This window comes from Fulmarus glacialis, unplaced genomic scaffold (genome assembly GCF_000690835.1).
Source record: "Fulmarus glacialis isolate BGI_N327 unplaced genomic scaffold, ASM69083v1 scaffold14705, whole genome shotgun sequence".
Taxonomy (NCBI): Eukaryota; Metazoa; Chordata; class Aves; order Procellariiformes; family Procellariidae; genus Fulmarus; species Fulmarus glacialis.
In genome coordinates, this window is record NW_009213754.1 from 34,076 (window position 1) to 52,196 (window position 18,121).

General features: G+C 39.0%; 1 protein-coding gene across 1 annotated transcript in view; it reads right to left on the minus strand.

The window, feature by feature from the left end:
• The window catches only part of ZBTB46 (zinc finger and BTB domain containing 46), a 46,065-nt gene extending 28,991 nt beyond the window's left edge, over positions 1–17,074 (minus strand). Inside the window, exons 1-2 of the mRNA XM_009578295.1 lie at positions 17,021–17,074; positions 8,274–9,243 (exon numbers count right to left, since the gene is read on the minus strand). Coding sequence (XP_009576590.1) covers positions 8,274–9,243; positions 17,021–17,074 — 1,024 coding nt within the window. The remainder of the gene's footprint in view (positions 1–8,273; positions 9,244–17,020) is intronic.
• Positions 17,075–18,121: the final 1,047 nt, after the last annotated feature.

Consider the following 18,121-nt stretch of genomic DNA (forward strand, 5'->3'; position numbering starts at 1 on the left):
CGTTTCCCCAAAACATGCAGACTATCACTTTAAAAATATTAAGGTTGACTGTAAGCGTAACCTCTTTTTGTAAGTCTCATAACTCACACAGTAAAAGGACTGATACTATTCTCTGCTGCTCCTCAGTACAGAGACAGTCTCTTGCTGCACATTTGCACATGAATAGACACAAACATGAAGGGATAGAAATATAACATTCAAGTATCACATTAAATATGAACACTAGTACTCATGATATGACAAGATGCTGAGTTATAACCTTTGAAAATCCTCGAGAACAAGTATTTACCTTTTGAAACAACTGCCTGTAAGAAATGTAAAAAAAAAAAAACAAAAACAAACCCAAAAAAATCTGAGACCAATACAGCAAAGTTAGGTTTTGGGTTTGATTCCTAGACACTGCATCTAAAGAATGAATTCCCACTATGTTTTAATGCAAAAGCAACACTTCCAATAGGAAAGCGAAAGTCCTGAACAGTGATAGTTACAAAGTAGGATTAGAATTTTTTAATGTTAAAATTCTAAAACATTCTTGATTTCTCACTTGTAATTTCAGTAAAGAAAAAAAAAAGGGGGTAAAAAAAATTTTTGGGAAAGTTGAGATCTCTATAAAGATGAGCCTAGCGTAACCTTGGCACAAGGAGCAAATAATATAGTGAGAAGGGCACTCAAGAGAGGGGAAGTGCCTCTGAGAGTTAAAGCAGATTAACAGAATCAGGGCTGTTACCATAGGGAGGAAGAGGAGGAGGAGGAGGGCTTTGGAGCCTGGGGAAAATGGAATGCAGGGTGGGGAAAGGAAACAGACACTGAGCTTTGAGCTAAAGCTGGTTTAGGGCGGAACCATTTTAAAGCCAGGGTGTAGCCAGCGAGTAAGTGGCTAGGTTTAAAGCAATGATTTTCGTTTCCAGACTTGAAAATAACCTGACCTAACCTTTTAATAACAGAAACTCAAAAGAGTTACTCCTGCGAAGATTGCATCCTAATAATTTTGTTAGCCTGTAACTGTGGTGATAGGGAAAACCTGAATTATTCACTGAACGCTCTCTGCAATGTCTCTGCAAAACTCAGCATATGGACACAGAGGTCAGGGTGTCATGTTTTGGTTTTTTTGTTTGCTTGGTTTTGCATTTTGCTGCAACTAGCAGCTACCTCCATGCAGTAAACTTCATGCACATGAAGAAAGCACCAAAGACGGTCTAGAAACCTGGGCAGCTCCGTAAGCCAGAGGAATGCAGAACACGGGCTAAGCTGATTTCGGAGCTAAGAAAGAATTCTGGGGGTGGCATTAGAGCACAAATCTGTAACCCCTCCAGGTCTGGCTGAGCAAGAAAGTCTGGCATCGCTGACTACCACTGCTTAAGGCATCGAAATATCTCCCCAATAAAGACATCATTAAAACCCCCTCAATTGTAGCCAAAAAAATTCTAATACCTTGCACCATAACTACAACTTCAAGAAAAGCAGGTGGAAAAATGCAGTAATTAATCTTCCAAGTGGCAAGCAATTTGCAATTTACTATTACCTACCCTCAAAAATACTCCAACACCCTTCCAATAAGCTGAACGTTTTGACCCAAAACATCTATATTCTCCTTAAAAAGTGATCTTTCCAAAACTGAGTGTAAAAGAATGATGTAAATAATGAACTAACAGTAAGAAATTATAAAAATTTGAGCACATGTTGTTTTAGGACATCAGATATTAATCTGACAGCTGAAATTTTAACCAGCCTAGTTTTCATTCATGGCTGTAACAAATAGTCAAACACCTTGCCTTAAGTTTTTACATTTCAACCAGAACTCAAGACCATGGCAGATGGATTGGAGACTCCGCCTCTTCAAAGCAAAATCCATTTAAAGGAAAAGTAAATGACTCTATTCTGTCCCAGTGATTCTTTCGCCTGCCACGATACGCGGATCACTTCAACACTGCACGCTTTCAGTCTACCTACTAAGACTTCCCTCAGCATCTCTTTCAATACATTTGTTTTCATCCCATAAAAATCAACAATTTACCAACATATCTTTATTTTAGGTAAGATGAACAGTGAATATCAAGTATGCGATACCACGTCTCACAAAAAATATGCTTTTCGTACACTTTTTGAGGAGCAGGGAAAGAAGTTTTGTAAAGGTCAGAGTAGACAGCTCAATCTGCCACTAACGGGAGACAGGCAGGGCAGAACAGCACGTGGGAGCACTAGCGTTTACCGTGCCGCTGCATTTCAAGCTGGAGCAAGAGGTTTTCAATATTGGGCTGCAGAAGTTAAAAAGAAGAGTGAAGAATGACTGTACAGGAGAGAGTTAGTCTCAGTAAGGTTTATCCATCTCTAATGGGAATAGCTGGGTAGAAAAGCCTAAAGATCGATTAATTCATTGTGCCTTAATGCTCAACAGGTATTCCTGGTACAAACACGTTCTGGTTTAACCTTGCTCCCTCATCTCTTCAGTCTGTCTCGGATACCACCTTTACTACACCAAATTCAGGCTCTTTGTTCTCAGAACTCATTCTCACTTCTCTTTTTCTATTATCCCTTTTCCTATTCCTTACACTCTTCACTCCACGCCACCCCTCCTTCGCTTCCCTATCTCTATTCCGTGTTGGCATAATCCTTCACACCATCGCCAATTGCAAAGGCCCATTCTTTCTGAACTTGTTCACACTGCATTTTCTTTATTTCTTCATTAATATTAACCATCAGTGCTAGCCTGCAGATCATCTTTTCTTCTTCTCTTCTAAATATCAGCTCTTCAGGACAGGTAAATTGATTATTTATAAAGCATCATGTAAAGCCAGAAATATTATACAGGTTTTGCAGAACAAAAATCTTAAGGAGTTCCTTAAACACCTGAATCCTGAATACAAATACCATGCTCAATTTTTTCCTCTTCTCATTATACAAGACATCTATTCCACTACTTGGACTAATACGCTTGCCACATCATAACAGAAACAACGGAATTTTCACTGTTTTTTTTTAAATAATAATAACTTTTTCATAAATCAAGGAAAGATTTGAAGATTTGCACTGAAAAGGTGACAAAGTTACAGGAAGCCCGGTAGCTTGCTGAGAAAAAGTCTTTTTTTGCAAGCATAAAATAATCCTGTAATAAAGACAATCTACACATTCACCTACCTGCACTCAGACAGGTTGAGAGACCTCACCTGCACAAAACGAGCTGAGTTCATCTAGACAGAGCTTTTCCTTGCCTCTCTCTGAAGCCTTCTGAAAAAGAAGCTCACTATATATGATCCAACTGTTAAGCATCTGTGCTTGCCAACAACTCCTGTAATCATAATTTGCTCTCTAGAAACCAAGACAGAAAAAGGGATAGGAAAAGGCTTACGACACCAGCTGTCTCCAGTCTTCTCGGAGAGCCAGTAGCACAACTCCCTGCAGCAGGCACTGAAATCACATTGTGTCATTGGAAAATGATGAATTTGAACGTCTCCTCACCACAAGGGAGGAAACTTGTGCAAAATTAAAGATTTTGATGGGAAAATATTAAAGGAACTTGGAACTCTGCAAAGACAGTAGTATATAGCGAAGTCCTGTCCATCCTTCCCATGAAGGTCACTACTCTGGGCTTACTTAAGTCCTGAAGCTCTTCTTACAGAATACAACAATTTCACTACATGTAACCAAAGTAAAGCAAAAAGTTCCCAAACTGCAGCGTCTTTAAAAACGACTGTTCTGTTTTGAAAATAATTAGCTTCATTTCACAGTCAGTTGGCACACAAAAACTCACTTGCAACTTTACGGTGCAAACACTCAGAAGATGTGTGGGAGTATTTCCTTAGAAATAAATTCCCAAAGCATAACTACTATATTTGAACTAACACATTAATAGAACCATCAATAAATTCTTCTAAAGACACCCCACAAGTGACAGAGTTTTCCATTATATGAAGAGGCAAAACCAGCAACATTTTGCTAGCTTAACAGCTCTTCTAGTGAAGATAACTGTCCTCTTTGGCGAGAACATTTTAAATACCACCTGATCCTGGAGTACAAGCACTTCGGATGTGTAATCCTGTAAAAACTTTATCCAGCAATGTTAAAGAAACAGCAACCTAAGGAAAATGAAGATGCTCAAGACACAAGACTACTTCTGAATTTCGTAAGCATCTTTGGTATTAAGACTAACAAATAGCAGTATGTTTCTTTAGAAAACGTACAGAGTTCAAGAGAAAAGGTTAAAATAAAAGGCAGACCTGTTATTTTGGCTGTGGAGGAAATTCTTCTTGGCTCAGTTATGAAGAAAGTTATTATTTATAAAAGCCCATCCTTCAGTTTACTTTGGAGAACTGCTGCTCCAAGTTAATGCGGCTTGGTGAGGAAAACATATATGAATGTTTCATACAACAGACTGACATCCTGAGCAACCCAAACAGGATGAGAAAGAAAAAACCTAATGTGTTTTATGCTAAACAGAGAATCCAAATTAATAAATTGAAACTAGCATGAAAAGAAGGTCCTCATCAAGCTTTGTGCTTGACGGATACCACCCTGTAGAAACTGAGAGCTTAATCACATTCTCAATCTAGCATTTCGACTTAGTTTGGATTCTTTTGCAAATCTTATTTGATCATTCTTTCTTGGAGGAAGAAGATATATCTTCATGGCAGACATTAAGAATCTCGGCGATTTGCATGATGTTAGATTACCATTAATAAGATTACTCCAGACACTCCTTTTTATTTTAATCTATAGTGTGATCAAATTCAAAGACTCTCAGCAGCACCCCACCAGCATCTGGAAACAAATTAACTGATTCGGAAGGAATTTTCTTATCCTTTCAATTAAAACAATCTGTGTCTTTTTGAGGCCCCATTGCATCATATTTAAGTACAGTCTACTGTACTTGGGACACTTTAGTACACTCTGCCTGTATTGATAAGAACATGTTTCTCACTGAACGAGGCACCACTACGAAGTGTAAATGAGCTGTTGGTTGCTTCAGAAGCAAAGTTTCAGTGACTGCAGTGAGTTTCTTTGCAATACAACATAAATTAAGTAATCCTGTACAACACAGGAGCAGGGGAGTATTTTTAACCTGTGAAGTATACTGCCTCAAATTATCACTGAATTAAAAGGGTGATGCAATGGTGACTTGCAAGATCCACCTTCCAAAACACTGCTGGCTTGTTGCTGAAATGCAATGCTGCTTGCCAGAAAGACCAAATGAGTATCTTGCACAATTTCAGGAGGAAGACACCAACACTGAACTTTTAAGATGGACTCTCCTAAATCAGCTGTTGCATTGCCAGAAGGTCTGTGTTAGTCCTCCAGTGTAGAGGCATTTGCAAGTGGTACCTAAATTATCCCACAAGGGGGGCTTTCAGACTTAACAAGCAGCATCTTAAAGTAACTGAATAGATCAGAAAAGTGAATGAGCCTCAAAGAACAAAGAGTTCTAGGTAATTTTTTTTTTTCCTCTTAGCTATTTATGAAAGAACATTCAACACCCATTTCCTCAGAAAACGAGGAAATCTTAGCTCTGAACAATACAGATAGGGAAACTTCTAAATAAATGAGGTAAAGAAAGAGCCCTAGACTATGAAGTCTGTTTTAAAGAATGAAGCCTGACACTACTAAATCAAAGACAACTTCAAGCTGAAATTTAAACACATCCCAAATACTCATTACACAGTGCAGACACCTGCCATTACCCGTTTTCACACAAGAGAATCAATTTTTCTTCATCATAGGAGCTAAGTTTGCCACACCTCTAGACTATTTCTGAATTCTAGCAGGAAAGTGAAGAACCTGGGGTACCAATAACCACCTAAGCAGAACCCTGTAGCTTGGCAACTTGGGAGATGGAGCAGTTCGCAAGAGGGTTGCTTCCACCTGCTGGAGATGGGAAATATTAATGTGAGACCAAAAGACCCTAGTGCTTGTAGGGACCAAGACAGTGGTGGTGTGGGGTAGCGGGGATGCTTTCACTTCACACTGAAAGAGAAGCAATATCAGCCAAGTGACCAACTCAGATTTTGCCCAAACCACACATCTACACACACAAGCACATGAGAGGCTGGCTGCTGACAAGATGCCCAAGCGTTAACTGAAACCGAACGTGCACAGGTCTCAAATGCTCTGAAATCATACCAAAAAAATCCCCCAAAAGACAAAATCTGACCTAAAATGCACGCAGGGCTCCTCCTGCGTGCTTCCCCATAGCATGCAGAGATGCACCCATCCCACGAGCTTCGGCCCCACAGCGCAGAGAAAATGCCCCTTTCCAGCAGGGCAGAAAGGAGTTGTTCATCTCTGCCCACCTCTCCAGATGGCCAACACGGAGAAACCACGAGCAGCTCAGCCTCCAAACATCTCCCTTGCTCAGCATGGTTACTTTTACTCGGCACACACTGCTCTCAGAGCAGCAGCCAGACCGGCTGGCCACTGCCAACATACGTAGCCCCTCTGCCTGTTCGGTTCTGGCATTCCTCTCATTTTGGACAGTGAGATGTGTTGCTATTCATTTTTTCCTTTAGCTTTACCAGCACCATACCAGTGGAATATTGAAACTATTCCCCCAACCACGACCACCACTCCGCTTCCCCTTTCCCATCATTAGAAACACCTCTTTCATTGGAAACAGCATTTAGGACAAGATTTGTAACAAATAATTTGATTGTGCCTGCTGATGTGCTGTCTCAGCACTGCGCTGAGTCAACACCCAAAGCCATCTTCCTCTCATCTGCAAACAGTTGTAACGAAAAAGGCCACTTCTATTTAATTCCTTAACAATTAGGAATTAAGTAATCTAGACATCATTCAGCTTCCAGTAATACAATCTCTCATATTTTGCACTGTGTTTAGTAATTTAAAGACATTCAATCTATAACCAGTTTGCTAAGATGATCAGAGTTGCAGTTCTGTTTCTGCAGTCACTCCAACATGCGTGGTTTGTTTCATATACCTGTCCAAACCCCATACACCTCATAGACAGTACAAGTGATTGAGATGTTTTTATGGGATACTATGAAAGTGAAAAATATTTGCGTGTGAATAGCATACCAGGCAATCCACGCTAAGTCTTCATTCAAAACAAGCCTAAAATACATGCATTATAAAAACAGGATTCGTCATAAATCACTGTTATCTTAAGTTATCTCACATTTTTCTTCTAACTGACGTCGTTTAGATTTTATCATCAGCCAATTAGAATAATTACATGCAAGCTTGCTGCGGCAGATAACTGTAAAACATAATAAATCTAAAAAGACATTTGTAGAGAGTTACCCGTTCAATGAAAACCACATTTAAACTTCAGCATGTAAGCAACTTAAACATCCTTTTTCAGCCCATAAAGACTCTTCAGACTTTCAGTACTATTTATATTGCTTTTTTCATCTGAATTTGGCAACACAAGGGTATATAATCTCACACACCCTTCTCCTGGCCGACTTGGATTCTGGTATGCAATGAAACATAGGCTAACTCACAGGACAAAGAAAGTTCTTCAAGTCAGCTTGAGGGAGTTTAATACCACGCTCCCTTAAAGTCCTTAGGAAAAAAAACACCCAAACCCCTCCATCAGTAGCATTCCTGGATCTATTAGTTGCCAGTGCTTAATGAATCAAATAGGACAGTTATCTTGAGACAGAAAAATAACTACTGAAGATTCAAAAGAAGTCAAGAAAATGTTTTCCTCCCTGGCTATATGCTTTAAAAGCAGCCACTCATTTCAGACTACGAGTAGTCACACATCAAAATACAGTTTAAGCCTTAGTAGTACCTCAAAAAACCACGCTATTCTTAAGAGTTACCAAAAAACTTATATTGCCATTACCAGCAACAAGCTATGGTGTTTTTCTTACATATGAGAAAGTGACACCTGAATATCAGGAAGTATTGAAGATAGTATCGTTAAGACTAAATTACACCTGTGTGGGGTGTAATTACATCATCAATATACTGTGCAAGGAAAATTCTTCAACCTTGACATCAGTTTGCACACCTGCTAAAATAAATTCCAACCTTTTCCCTCATTAATTCCAACAATTATAATGATGTTTTGGGGGTGATTTAGGCCACTATGTTCAAGGCCAAAACAAAACTCCCAACTTCTTCCACAGGAGAACCAGCCTGCACTGCTGTGACACTGAGGACCAGTACTTGGTTCTTTTGAATCGTCGGCAACACAAGTTTCTACATTTTTCAGTTTCTGGCAAGGTAATATATTTCAGAGGCTGATAAGATCATACTGTAAACAGATCTAATTAATATTTCTAACTTCAACCACAAAAATCAGAAGAATGACTTACTTGGGTCTCGACTGCTGTATGGCCATCCTGAGGCAGGTAAAAAAGATGGCATTGGAGAACTTGCCCTGCTGTCATCCTCCACCTGCTGCGTAATATGCCGCACAGTTTCTTTATTTTTTCGGTTCTTCCTGCGTCCAGTGGGTTGCCAGCCATCCCCTACTCCTTGTTCTGAGAACGCATTCTGTATTGCACTATCCTTGGCAGAATGTAGTTCACTCCCTCCATAATGTGATGGTGAAACCTGTTCCTCTTTGATACGTAAAGACCCATAGCCCACGTCACTAGACCAAAGAGACTGGGATGAAACATCTTCGTGGCTGTCTGTTTTTGGTTCTTGATCCTCTTTTCCGTAACTACTCCCTCCTTCGTGGCAGCTGGCAATAGCTGAATCTCCAGAAGAGTTTGCTGGACTTGTTCGCCGAGCTAACCAGGGAGATATACTCCTGCCAGCCACGACTGCTGAAATTAAAGCATCCGTACTACTGCTGGAAGGGGCTCCAAGTTCATAATCGACGAGGTCATCTGATGCATCAGACTTTATGCTTATGTCGAGAGCTGCTTTTATGAAATTGTGACAGGCTTGTACAATATCTGTCATTTGCAGATAGCTAGCAGCTGACATCACCTCAATGACGTTTCTGCTGGTCAACGCTAGGTGTGCAGAATACATGAAGTCAATGATTGCTTTGAAGCCTTGTGCAGTTACAATGTCTAAATGAGTGACTGTGGCCTGGTCAGAGGTTTTCTGTACCTGGCAGTACAGCGTTTTGAAGTAGCGACTACTCCCAAGCAGAACGTTTTTGTGAGCCTTAAATATCTTCCCCTCCACTATAATGCAAACGTCACAGAGGATGCCGTGTTGTCTCTGCTCGTTAAGCTCACGCAGCAGATGACGGTAATGGGAAGCAATCTCCATATCTTCCTTTCGGTTATTCATTTGGAAATCTTTGTGTTTCCTCTTCCACAAGTCCTGTATGGGGAAGGAAATGACAGTATTACAAAATCCAATACAAGCTCACAAATGTGTTTTTCAAAGGCTGAGACAAACCCCAAGTTGTACCAAATTAAGTAACAGGTTCCTCTTGAAAGAATGCCACAAAATACAACTACTGCCTAGAAAGACTGCACATTCATTACATGATGCAGCTTACTTTTACCAGACTTCAAATAATTTATGTTAAAAGGGACTACATTTGAAGCTCAATCCTCCAGTGGCTCATAACATCCCAGAGAAACATTTCTTTAAATTACTACAGACTTGTCTTAAGTTACTTGGGTAAAACAGCTGTCAGTTTTTACTGTTTGGGTTCAGTAAAGTTTGGTTTTGAAAGAGGTATTACACTTGAAACCATGCTGATGGAGACAAACTATTGAAGAGCACTCTGTAACACAATTTCCTCAAGGGAACAAGCATTATGTGTAGCACACTGAATAGCCGAAATCCTCAAACAGCAAAAGTCAATTGAAACCAGCTATTTCCCCTGCTATATTGCCGTTGAGGGGCTATAAATACTATTTTCAAGTCAGAAGAGCAATAGGCAAATCCAAGACCACAGATCACAGAATTTTAAGTCCCCACCCAAACTAAACTGGCAATAGATCAGAACTATGAAATTAATGTTATTTTAAGCTTAACTACTTATAAGCACAATATTTTTAACTTTGCAATAAAGCATGTTATTTCCTTGGCTTTACATTTCCAAGTTTACCCCACAACCACCCTAAGATATTGGGTAGAGAAATTGTAATAATCACCTAAAAACATTCCTGTTTAGAAAGGATGCTTATGCAGAAATTGTAATAATCACCTAAACATTCCTGTTTAGAAAGGATGCTTATGACCAAAATAACAAAGCATCCATCAAGCTGAGAAGAATTCACAGAACTTTTGATCACCTTTCATAAAATTGGACAGTATTATCCAAAAAAAGGCTAGTTAGTGCCAGCAGCATGGCAGAGACCCATATCTTCTAAGTTATGCTCCAAATTGTCCTCCCCTTACACCCCAAAACAGAAAAAAAAGGTCCTAAATCGGGATCAGTGGCACTAGTATTTTCAGATTGAATTTTATCCCACCTGCAAAGTACAAATACAAGAAGTAGTACATCAGCATGGACGAGCGCATACATACATTTCTCGCAGAGTTCAGTAAGTCACTCCTACCACGCAGCTTAGTCTGTTTTCCATTCAGCATCATCAGAAACTCCCTGCTCTTCATCTCCCAAGGCAACACTTCACTGGTATCAGGCGTATGAACACATTCTGCCTCTCAACTGAGATGACTTCAAGGTCACAACACTCAAGGTGTTAAGGATGGACGCTGGCAGCACCAGAACAGACTGATGAAGTACTCTCTGCAACACCATACCTCGGCAGTTACTACCTTTGCAATCCCATACTCGCCTTTGCTGCCACAGCTTTACAAATTCCTTGGCATTAATTTCTGCCATTTTATCTAGCTTATACCACTTATTTGGAATTTAGTGTCAAGATTTATATACCGTGTAACAGTGGTTTAATGGTCCAACTAATTAAGAGCACCGAGCTGCCACACAACGTGAAGGATATCTACTCCCTTCTCTCAAAAACTATTTATGCCAATATACGATGTTCCAACTGTAAAATTGATATGTGGGTCCACATGTCAACATACAACTGTAAAATTAGTATCTGCTGACAAGATCAAATTCTGAACGCAAGTATGGGCAGGCGCACATATCAGAAGCCTGGATTTAGGCTACTGGTGGTTGCTGATAAAACCAAAATCACTGTACTTCTGAGGTCTCACCGTCTTGAAGTGTACATGGTTAAATATAAGCACTGTCAGTAAGGAGGCTGATGTGAGCTTGAAGCAACTTTCTAACATACATCGAGTTCAAACACAAATTCAGTCCCATCTGTTCAAGTTGGCTCACAGCAGTGGGCAGTCCTAAGACAGCCATGATTAAGAAAGTTTCCTGACACATCCAAGTGGGTTTCCTGTACTGTGGAATACAGATCCACAAGACCTCTGCCCCCTTCCCCTAGTCTGTGCTATTATTATCATCTACAGGAGCAAAACAGCTACAGTTTAGCCAACACCATTGGCTAAAAACCACCTCTCAGCCCACAGAACATACGTGACACAGGACCTTTCTTCTAGAGAGCCACCTGATGATTCAAAAGTTCAAGTTATGCAAGATTGCCTGCACAAGCTTCTCCAGTTCTGCAAGAATGGAGATGTCTCTTCAGCAGTGTCAGAAATGCTAATTTTCAAAACCAGCTGGTCCCTGATCATTGAGAAGCATTTGCTTCCCTCAAGAGAGGAAGGACCATCTTCCTGCAACACAAACAGGCTGAACTGGTGTTCATCTATTTCAAATCCATACAGCTTTTCTACAGAATTGAGCACAGAACACACAAAGAAGCTAATATTTTTTTTTATTTGAACTGGGAGAGGTCAATAATAGTGTAGCTCTACACTATCTGAATGACACTACCTATTTACCATGGAAACCTGCCCAGAGACCTCAAATCAAATTCTCACATAGAAGCCATCTCCATCTCAAATAAATGAAATAAATTAATAAAAATCAAACCAAGAATCAGTGCCAGGGAGTGAGGGAAAAAAAAAAAAGAACTGATTTTTCAGGTGTTTGGCCTGAAAAGGTTGTGCTAGAACCAGCCAGCACAGCAGCTCTCTAACCCAGGCTTTGAAGATGGCTGCCACCACTTCCCAACGTCGTCATGTTTGAGAGAACCACCTCTTAAGGCAGAATGACAGTTCAGTTTTGTCTTTATTCCAGAAACCACTACTGCATCTACTTTTAGGAGTTGAAGAGTCAGCTTAGTCCCCTCAGGAAATATGACTTGCCACACAAGATAAAGTGAGTTGTCCATCACCAATCCTGTCTTCAACAGCTGCCATACCCACGATTCAGAGGAAGACGCAAGAAAACCTCACAGCATACAATTACGAAGTGATCAGAAGGTTTCAGACATGCCATTTCCTTTTGCTGTTCCTTCAGAGGTATCAAAATCCATATTCCAAGGCAGCATCTCCCTGGAATTGGGGTGGGTGGGAGGAGGAAAAAAGTCTCCTGCAAGGATGATTTTCTCTTCCTCAATTTAATACAAATTAGCATCAGGAGTATTTATCAATGTCTTCACCTGGTTTTGTGAATTTATGCAACAATAGCTTTTCTTCAATTTTTTTCACCTGGAAATGACACCGACTCCTTGAGATTTTATTTCTTTACTATTTCATATGTTTATTCAGCTTAGTTCAGTGGGTTGGGTTCCCCCTTACTGTTGATAACAGTCTATTTTAGATACACCTTGTCCTTTGTTTAAGCTGCCTATGCCAGAAACCCAGGTTAAAATATTTGTCTCTTGCTACCTTCGATTTAGACTGGACCAGTTTGAGGTTCAGACATTGACTAACCTAGTGCTTCTTACAGATGAAGCACCTGCTAGCCTCTTTATGAAAGAGCTTTTCTCTGACTTCATTTCCTATCAAGGGATTTTTACTAAACACACACACACACACAAAAAAAAAAAAAAAAAAAAAAAAATCTATGCAAGATTCCTTACTGGCCTCCCTCTCACCCAGCAAGCTCTTGACAGAAGACACCCTCCAGGCAAGCCATGGATGAACCAAAGCGTGTCATTACAGTAAGATCATACAGTCCTTGTATCTTACTTGACCACATTTCCAAGGACACTGGGGACAAGAGCAGAGGACAGGTAGGTACACTTTGGACAAGAAAGCAAGAACACCTGACATGCCAAAATATAATGAATATAAGAAAACAAGTAAAAATAACGGGAATATACATTTCTCTATGCAAAGGGAAGACAACTTGCCCTTGTTCCAAAGTACTTTAAGTATAAAGAAATAGAGAGATGAATGGGAAGACGCCCATCACAGAGCAACATCCTTTCCACTGACAGGAGGGCACATTATAGCACTTTCAAGTATGCAAGCAGTGATGTGGATACTCCCATGCTCAGTCTGATCAATAAAATTTAACATCTTACAAACCAGCAATTATTATTGTAGATGTCTTGATCCTCCTCTGTCTAAAGGCCTGCTACGTTATACACATCATTCCACATTGAACATTTATCACAGCATTGTACCTTTCAAATGAGAGGTCTTTGGGGGAGAAAATTAAATATGCCTCAAATTCAGAGGAATTAATTAGTTTTCTGTCTACCCATGTCAAACCAGAACATCCGTTTAATGTCAAGGATCACTAGGGAATTAATCCAAGTTAAATTTAAGGCAATTTGCTAGTAGTTAAAAACTCAGGAAGCTTCAAAACCCTGTGCTCTTGTGTTCCAATTTTACATGCTGTTTTGTGGCTTGTTGTTTGGGTTTTTTTTTTCGTTTTTCCTGGTAACGATATTTATCTCCACTTAGAAGATGTTGTGGAAAGATTTCTTCAGAAAAGCAGTACCCTTAAAACTTCTAGTGGAAGCATGGTGAAGATGGAATAAACTGTGGAGATTTTTTGGAAACAGACCTCGAAGATCAACGATGTATTTTTTGTTTTATCTCACGTCTTTTTAGTACACTAAAGGATTCCAAAGTTGAGCACCTACTAAAATCCTTCAGGCCTGGGCCTGCGATGACAGCACATGGCCACAACACAGCTTTCCAAGAAGCCAATGAACCATGAAAACTCATCGGTAGATTTTCCACAAAATAAATTGTAGCAGATCAGGCTTTTTTCATAAGTCAATCTGCAGACAGTACAGTAATTCAAGACTATTACTCTTCCAAAAATAACTAAAAAAAATTGTCCCAAAACAAACAACACTTGGATGTAACAGCAAAAAGAACAAAACATGAGCAGATTCAATAATCACTTTCATGCAAACCTCTGTCAAGGTACAGGCCAGCTTTTTGTTTTTCATGTTGTCAAAAATCTGGTCTTAAAGTAAGCATTAATAATTTATATAATCTTTAACCCTAGCTAGAATGAACCTAGTTCTACAAATATAGCATCTATGAAAACTGTTTATTTTGCACTATCAGTACAGTTATTTGAACATGAAAATATCACCTGATGACATAGTAAGAGTCTAAATAAACACAATCTTCACCTACTGTTGGAAAGGTTTTAAGAAGAGTAACCAGTAATACTTACAAAGCCAACCTCTAAGCACACGTACCCACAGTAAGTCTCCTGACCAAAATCTTTACACCAATAAAATTAAGGGATACAAAGTTGTTTCATCTAAAACTCAGTGCATTATTTGAATTTTGACAAAAAGCCACAGACAAGAAATGGAGTACACAGATGAAAGCCTCTACAGTACAGTCCCCTGGGAAATAGTGAGGACAAAAATAAACTCCCTTCACTCAGAAGGAAAACGGGGGGGGGGGGGGGGGGAAAAAAGGGGTTTTTCAGGTTTTTGTTGTTGGCAGGGTTTTTTGTTTGTTTGTTTACTTTTTGCTCTCACAGAATATAAGCAAACCAAAAATTTAAACTCATGACATATAGCCTGTTATAATTTTCTAAACATGTTTCTACACTTAATACTAAGGACATAAGTTAGAGAGTACCAAGATATTCACGAGTGCACTCTTGCACCAGCCACTCTATGCTCCCTAGAGAAAACATGCCTACTGGAATTTAACCAAAAATGTGTTGTTTCCTCCCCCCTCTCCCTTCAGAGAAAAGTAAAAACCGATTAAGGAAGAACTCAAATTCACTCCAATGGTTTATTATACAAAAACCCAACAAACACACCCCACTTCTCTGCTTCCCCTGTGTCCTGTCCATGTCTCCACTCCCAAGACATTCCAACATTTTTTAAATTCCTCTGCAAAGGAGCTCTGTAAGGTGAGATTGGGCTTGAAACGCCTCCTTGCACAACAAGACACACTGTGTATACGAGTTTCACTTTTATCCAATTAAAGACAACAGAAATGCATAGGATTCCTCCTATCCATGTGCCCTGTGCCAAAAAGAATGGAGAACAAAAAACCCCAACGTAACCTTAGCAACTGAAAAGAACGACACCTGTACTTATTCTCCTAAATGAGAGAGCAAGCAGAAGACTCGGGATATTGATGGATGATGACTCCCTGCAAAGACACTGCTCGTGAGCTTTACAAGTACAAATCTCCAGAAGTAAAGTGTTTTCTCATACGTGTGTTTGAAGAAGAGCACAGAATTCTAGAAGAGTTTTAATTTCTTGATACTAGATACCCCAAAATTATATTTGTATGTGCAGCTTTGTTCAAAGTAGATGCAAGTAACAGCTTATGAAAATGAACAGTTGCCAAAAAAACAACTCTTCTACCCTATTCTGATCCACGATACTGATAATTCATTGTTTAAGTTGCTCATTCCAACCACAACTTTGAATTCAAAGAGAAACAGGCAGATGTTTGTAAACAGACCAAACCAGATCCTTGGGCCAAAGAGGTTACTCACAACTCACGGTTTCATGAAAACAACAGCGTACCACTTTTCCCTTATGACTGGGGATGAGAATGTTTAATTACAGCCCAACAGTGCATGTTCATCCTTATGGGTTAGGAGTTACAGGAAGAAAATAAAAGTTTCCTCATTCAGTTTGAGAAATACTATAGAATTACAGGAAAGGCAAGAATTTGGGAGGCAAATGATTTTCAGTGAACTTAAAAAACCCAAACTAGTTATATTTTTATTATCAGATTTGAGAGGCCCACTCAATTCTCAGTGAGTGTAGGGCAAACAAAACAAAACAAAAAACCACAAGCCCCTACCCCTATTTAATTAAAATCTGCCTGATGAGGATTCACTAAAACTTCTCCAATTTCAAGCCAATGCTACCCCATCATCAATAGCATCAAAACAACATCTCCGTTTAGCATCTGTGTAGTAGCTACAATCCATAAAGTCCACGAGTAAAGTTCAAACAGCAGCGGCAGGGCAAGCATTACACCTTCAGCAGCTGTAACACACTGGCAAAGAAATCACTCGCTAAAAAAAAGGGCAGGCAAAGAGACTTCAACTCCCTGTCTGCCCGGGTTAGATTTAGTCAGGAAATACAATACATTTAAGACATCATCAGTAAACAGTTGCTTCTATCACGAAAATACATAGATCTGAATGCAATTAGGAATTAAAAGAAAGCCAATTTCAGCAAAAAGAATAAGGACATGCAAAATACTACATGCTTCTAGTCATTCATAGAATCAAAGCTTTGTTTCTGCAATGCAAAAACAAACCACAAGCAAAATCTAACTCCAGTAAGCAGAACATAAAATAACAGGGAGCTTTCATTAAATGTTTAACTCTGTACTCCAGAACCTCAAACTAGAGACCCGGCTTTGGCCTTTGACTTGTCAGACCATCTACCTGATGTTACGGGACCAGCTATAGCGTGCAGAAGCTGCACACTACAAAAGTACAACCAAAAGACAGAATTTCTGAAGGTATCTTAGAAAAATCCATTTATTAACCTTCATTAGCTCTGACAGCACATGAAGAATTTCAAGAGAAAACCAGGTCTGAAAATGAAAGCTAAGGGAAAACTGTTAGCCTCCACATTTTGGAAGGACGGCAATTAAAAATTAGAATTAGAAATTTAGAAACTGTAAAGTTAAAAATAGGAAGGGGGAAAAAAAAAAAGACCAGAGATGCATGTTTTGCTACAGCGTTCTTAAAATAATAAGCAGTGAAAAGATTTTTAGTGATTTTCTTAGAGAAAGCATACGAACTTCAATATTAAACAGAAAAATAAAATCCAAGAAAATTACTTCTTACCAGTAATAAACTCGGTTCCAGGTCTAGTGTTTCTCCTACAACAGCTGAGGACATCAACAGCCCTAGGGCAGCACAGGTAGTGCACTTTTCTGCGACCTTCCAATACCACTGGTATGAACTCTTGTAGGAGAAAGACAGAACTATGATAAAAAACAAAACCAGAAGAAGTTATTAGCATTAAACTACAAGATTACTGAACAACAGTGATACATTTTTAAGTGTTTTCCCTCCAAACTCAGTTATAACACGCCTTTTTATGACAATGAACCCCAAAAAATGTTAACTCAAAGTGTATCAATACATTGCAGGTAATTAAATCCTGGTTACCTTTTTGCAATAACATAAGCAAGAGTTACTTCTTAAAGTATGGGAAAAAAAAAGTCTAATTTTAGATACTAAAACTTCAAACAGATCCTTGAAACAACAGTGTTTCCTGTTTGGTAGCTTTTCAAAACATTCTCACTTGAATGACTTTTTAAAAGAGACATTTGTGGCCTGAAGGGCACTAATTCACCTTATCTGACCTATAAAAAACTGAGGTTAAAAAGCTACCAATACAACTCCTGAAGAAAAAAAAAATTAAGTTTGCAATGGAATATTCAAGAGAATTTCCTCCTGAAATGTTTAACGGCCAGTTTCTACTGGCTGACACCATTCTAGGTTGAGAGACTAAACAAAACCAAGATTTTGAAAATTTGTGTAAAATATAGATACTTAGGTATAGTAAGGCATCTTCACAGATAAGACTTCTCAGATAAAATATTAACATTTATGATTACAAGGTATAAAGAATAGGAACAGTTCATCTACACAAAGGTTTTTTGTCTGTGAGGACGCACCCACTATAACTATCATCTTGTACACCTGTTTTTCTTACACAAAACAGACTATTTTCTTCAGAACAGCATATTCACCACACTTGCAACATTTAACTTCAACTAAAACTTCTGACTACACTTTATTCAAAACTTTATACTGTTTATATACTGTTAGTCATTACAGCAAAGTATTTGCCATATATTTCTGATCTTTCTATTTCAGACATCTTCAATACACAGATTAGCTCTCTTAGTGAAAATAAGCTATAAATCAATGCTGTTG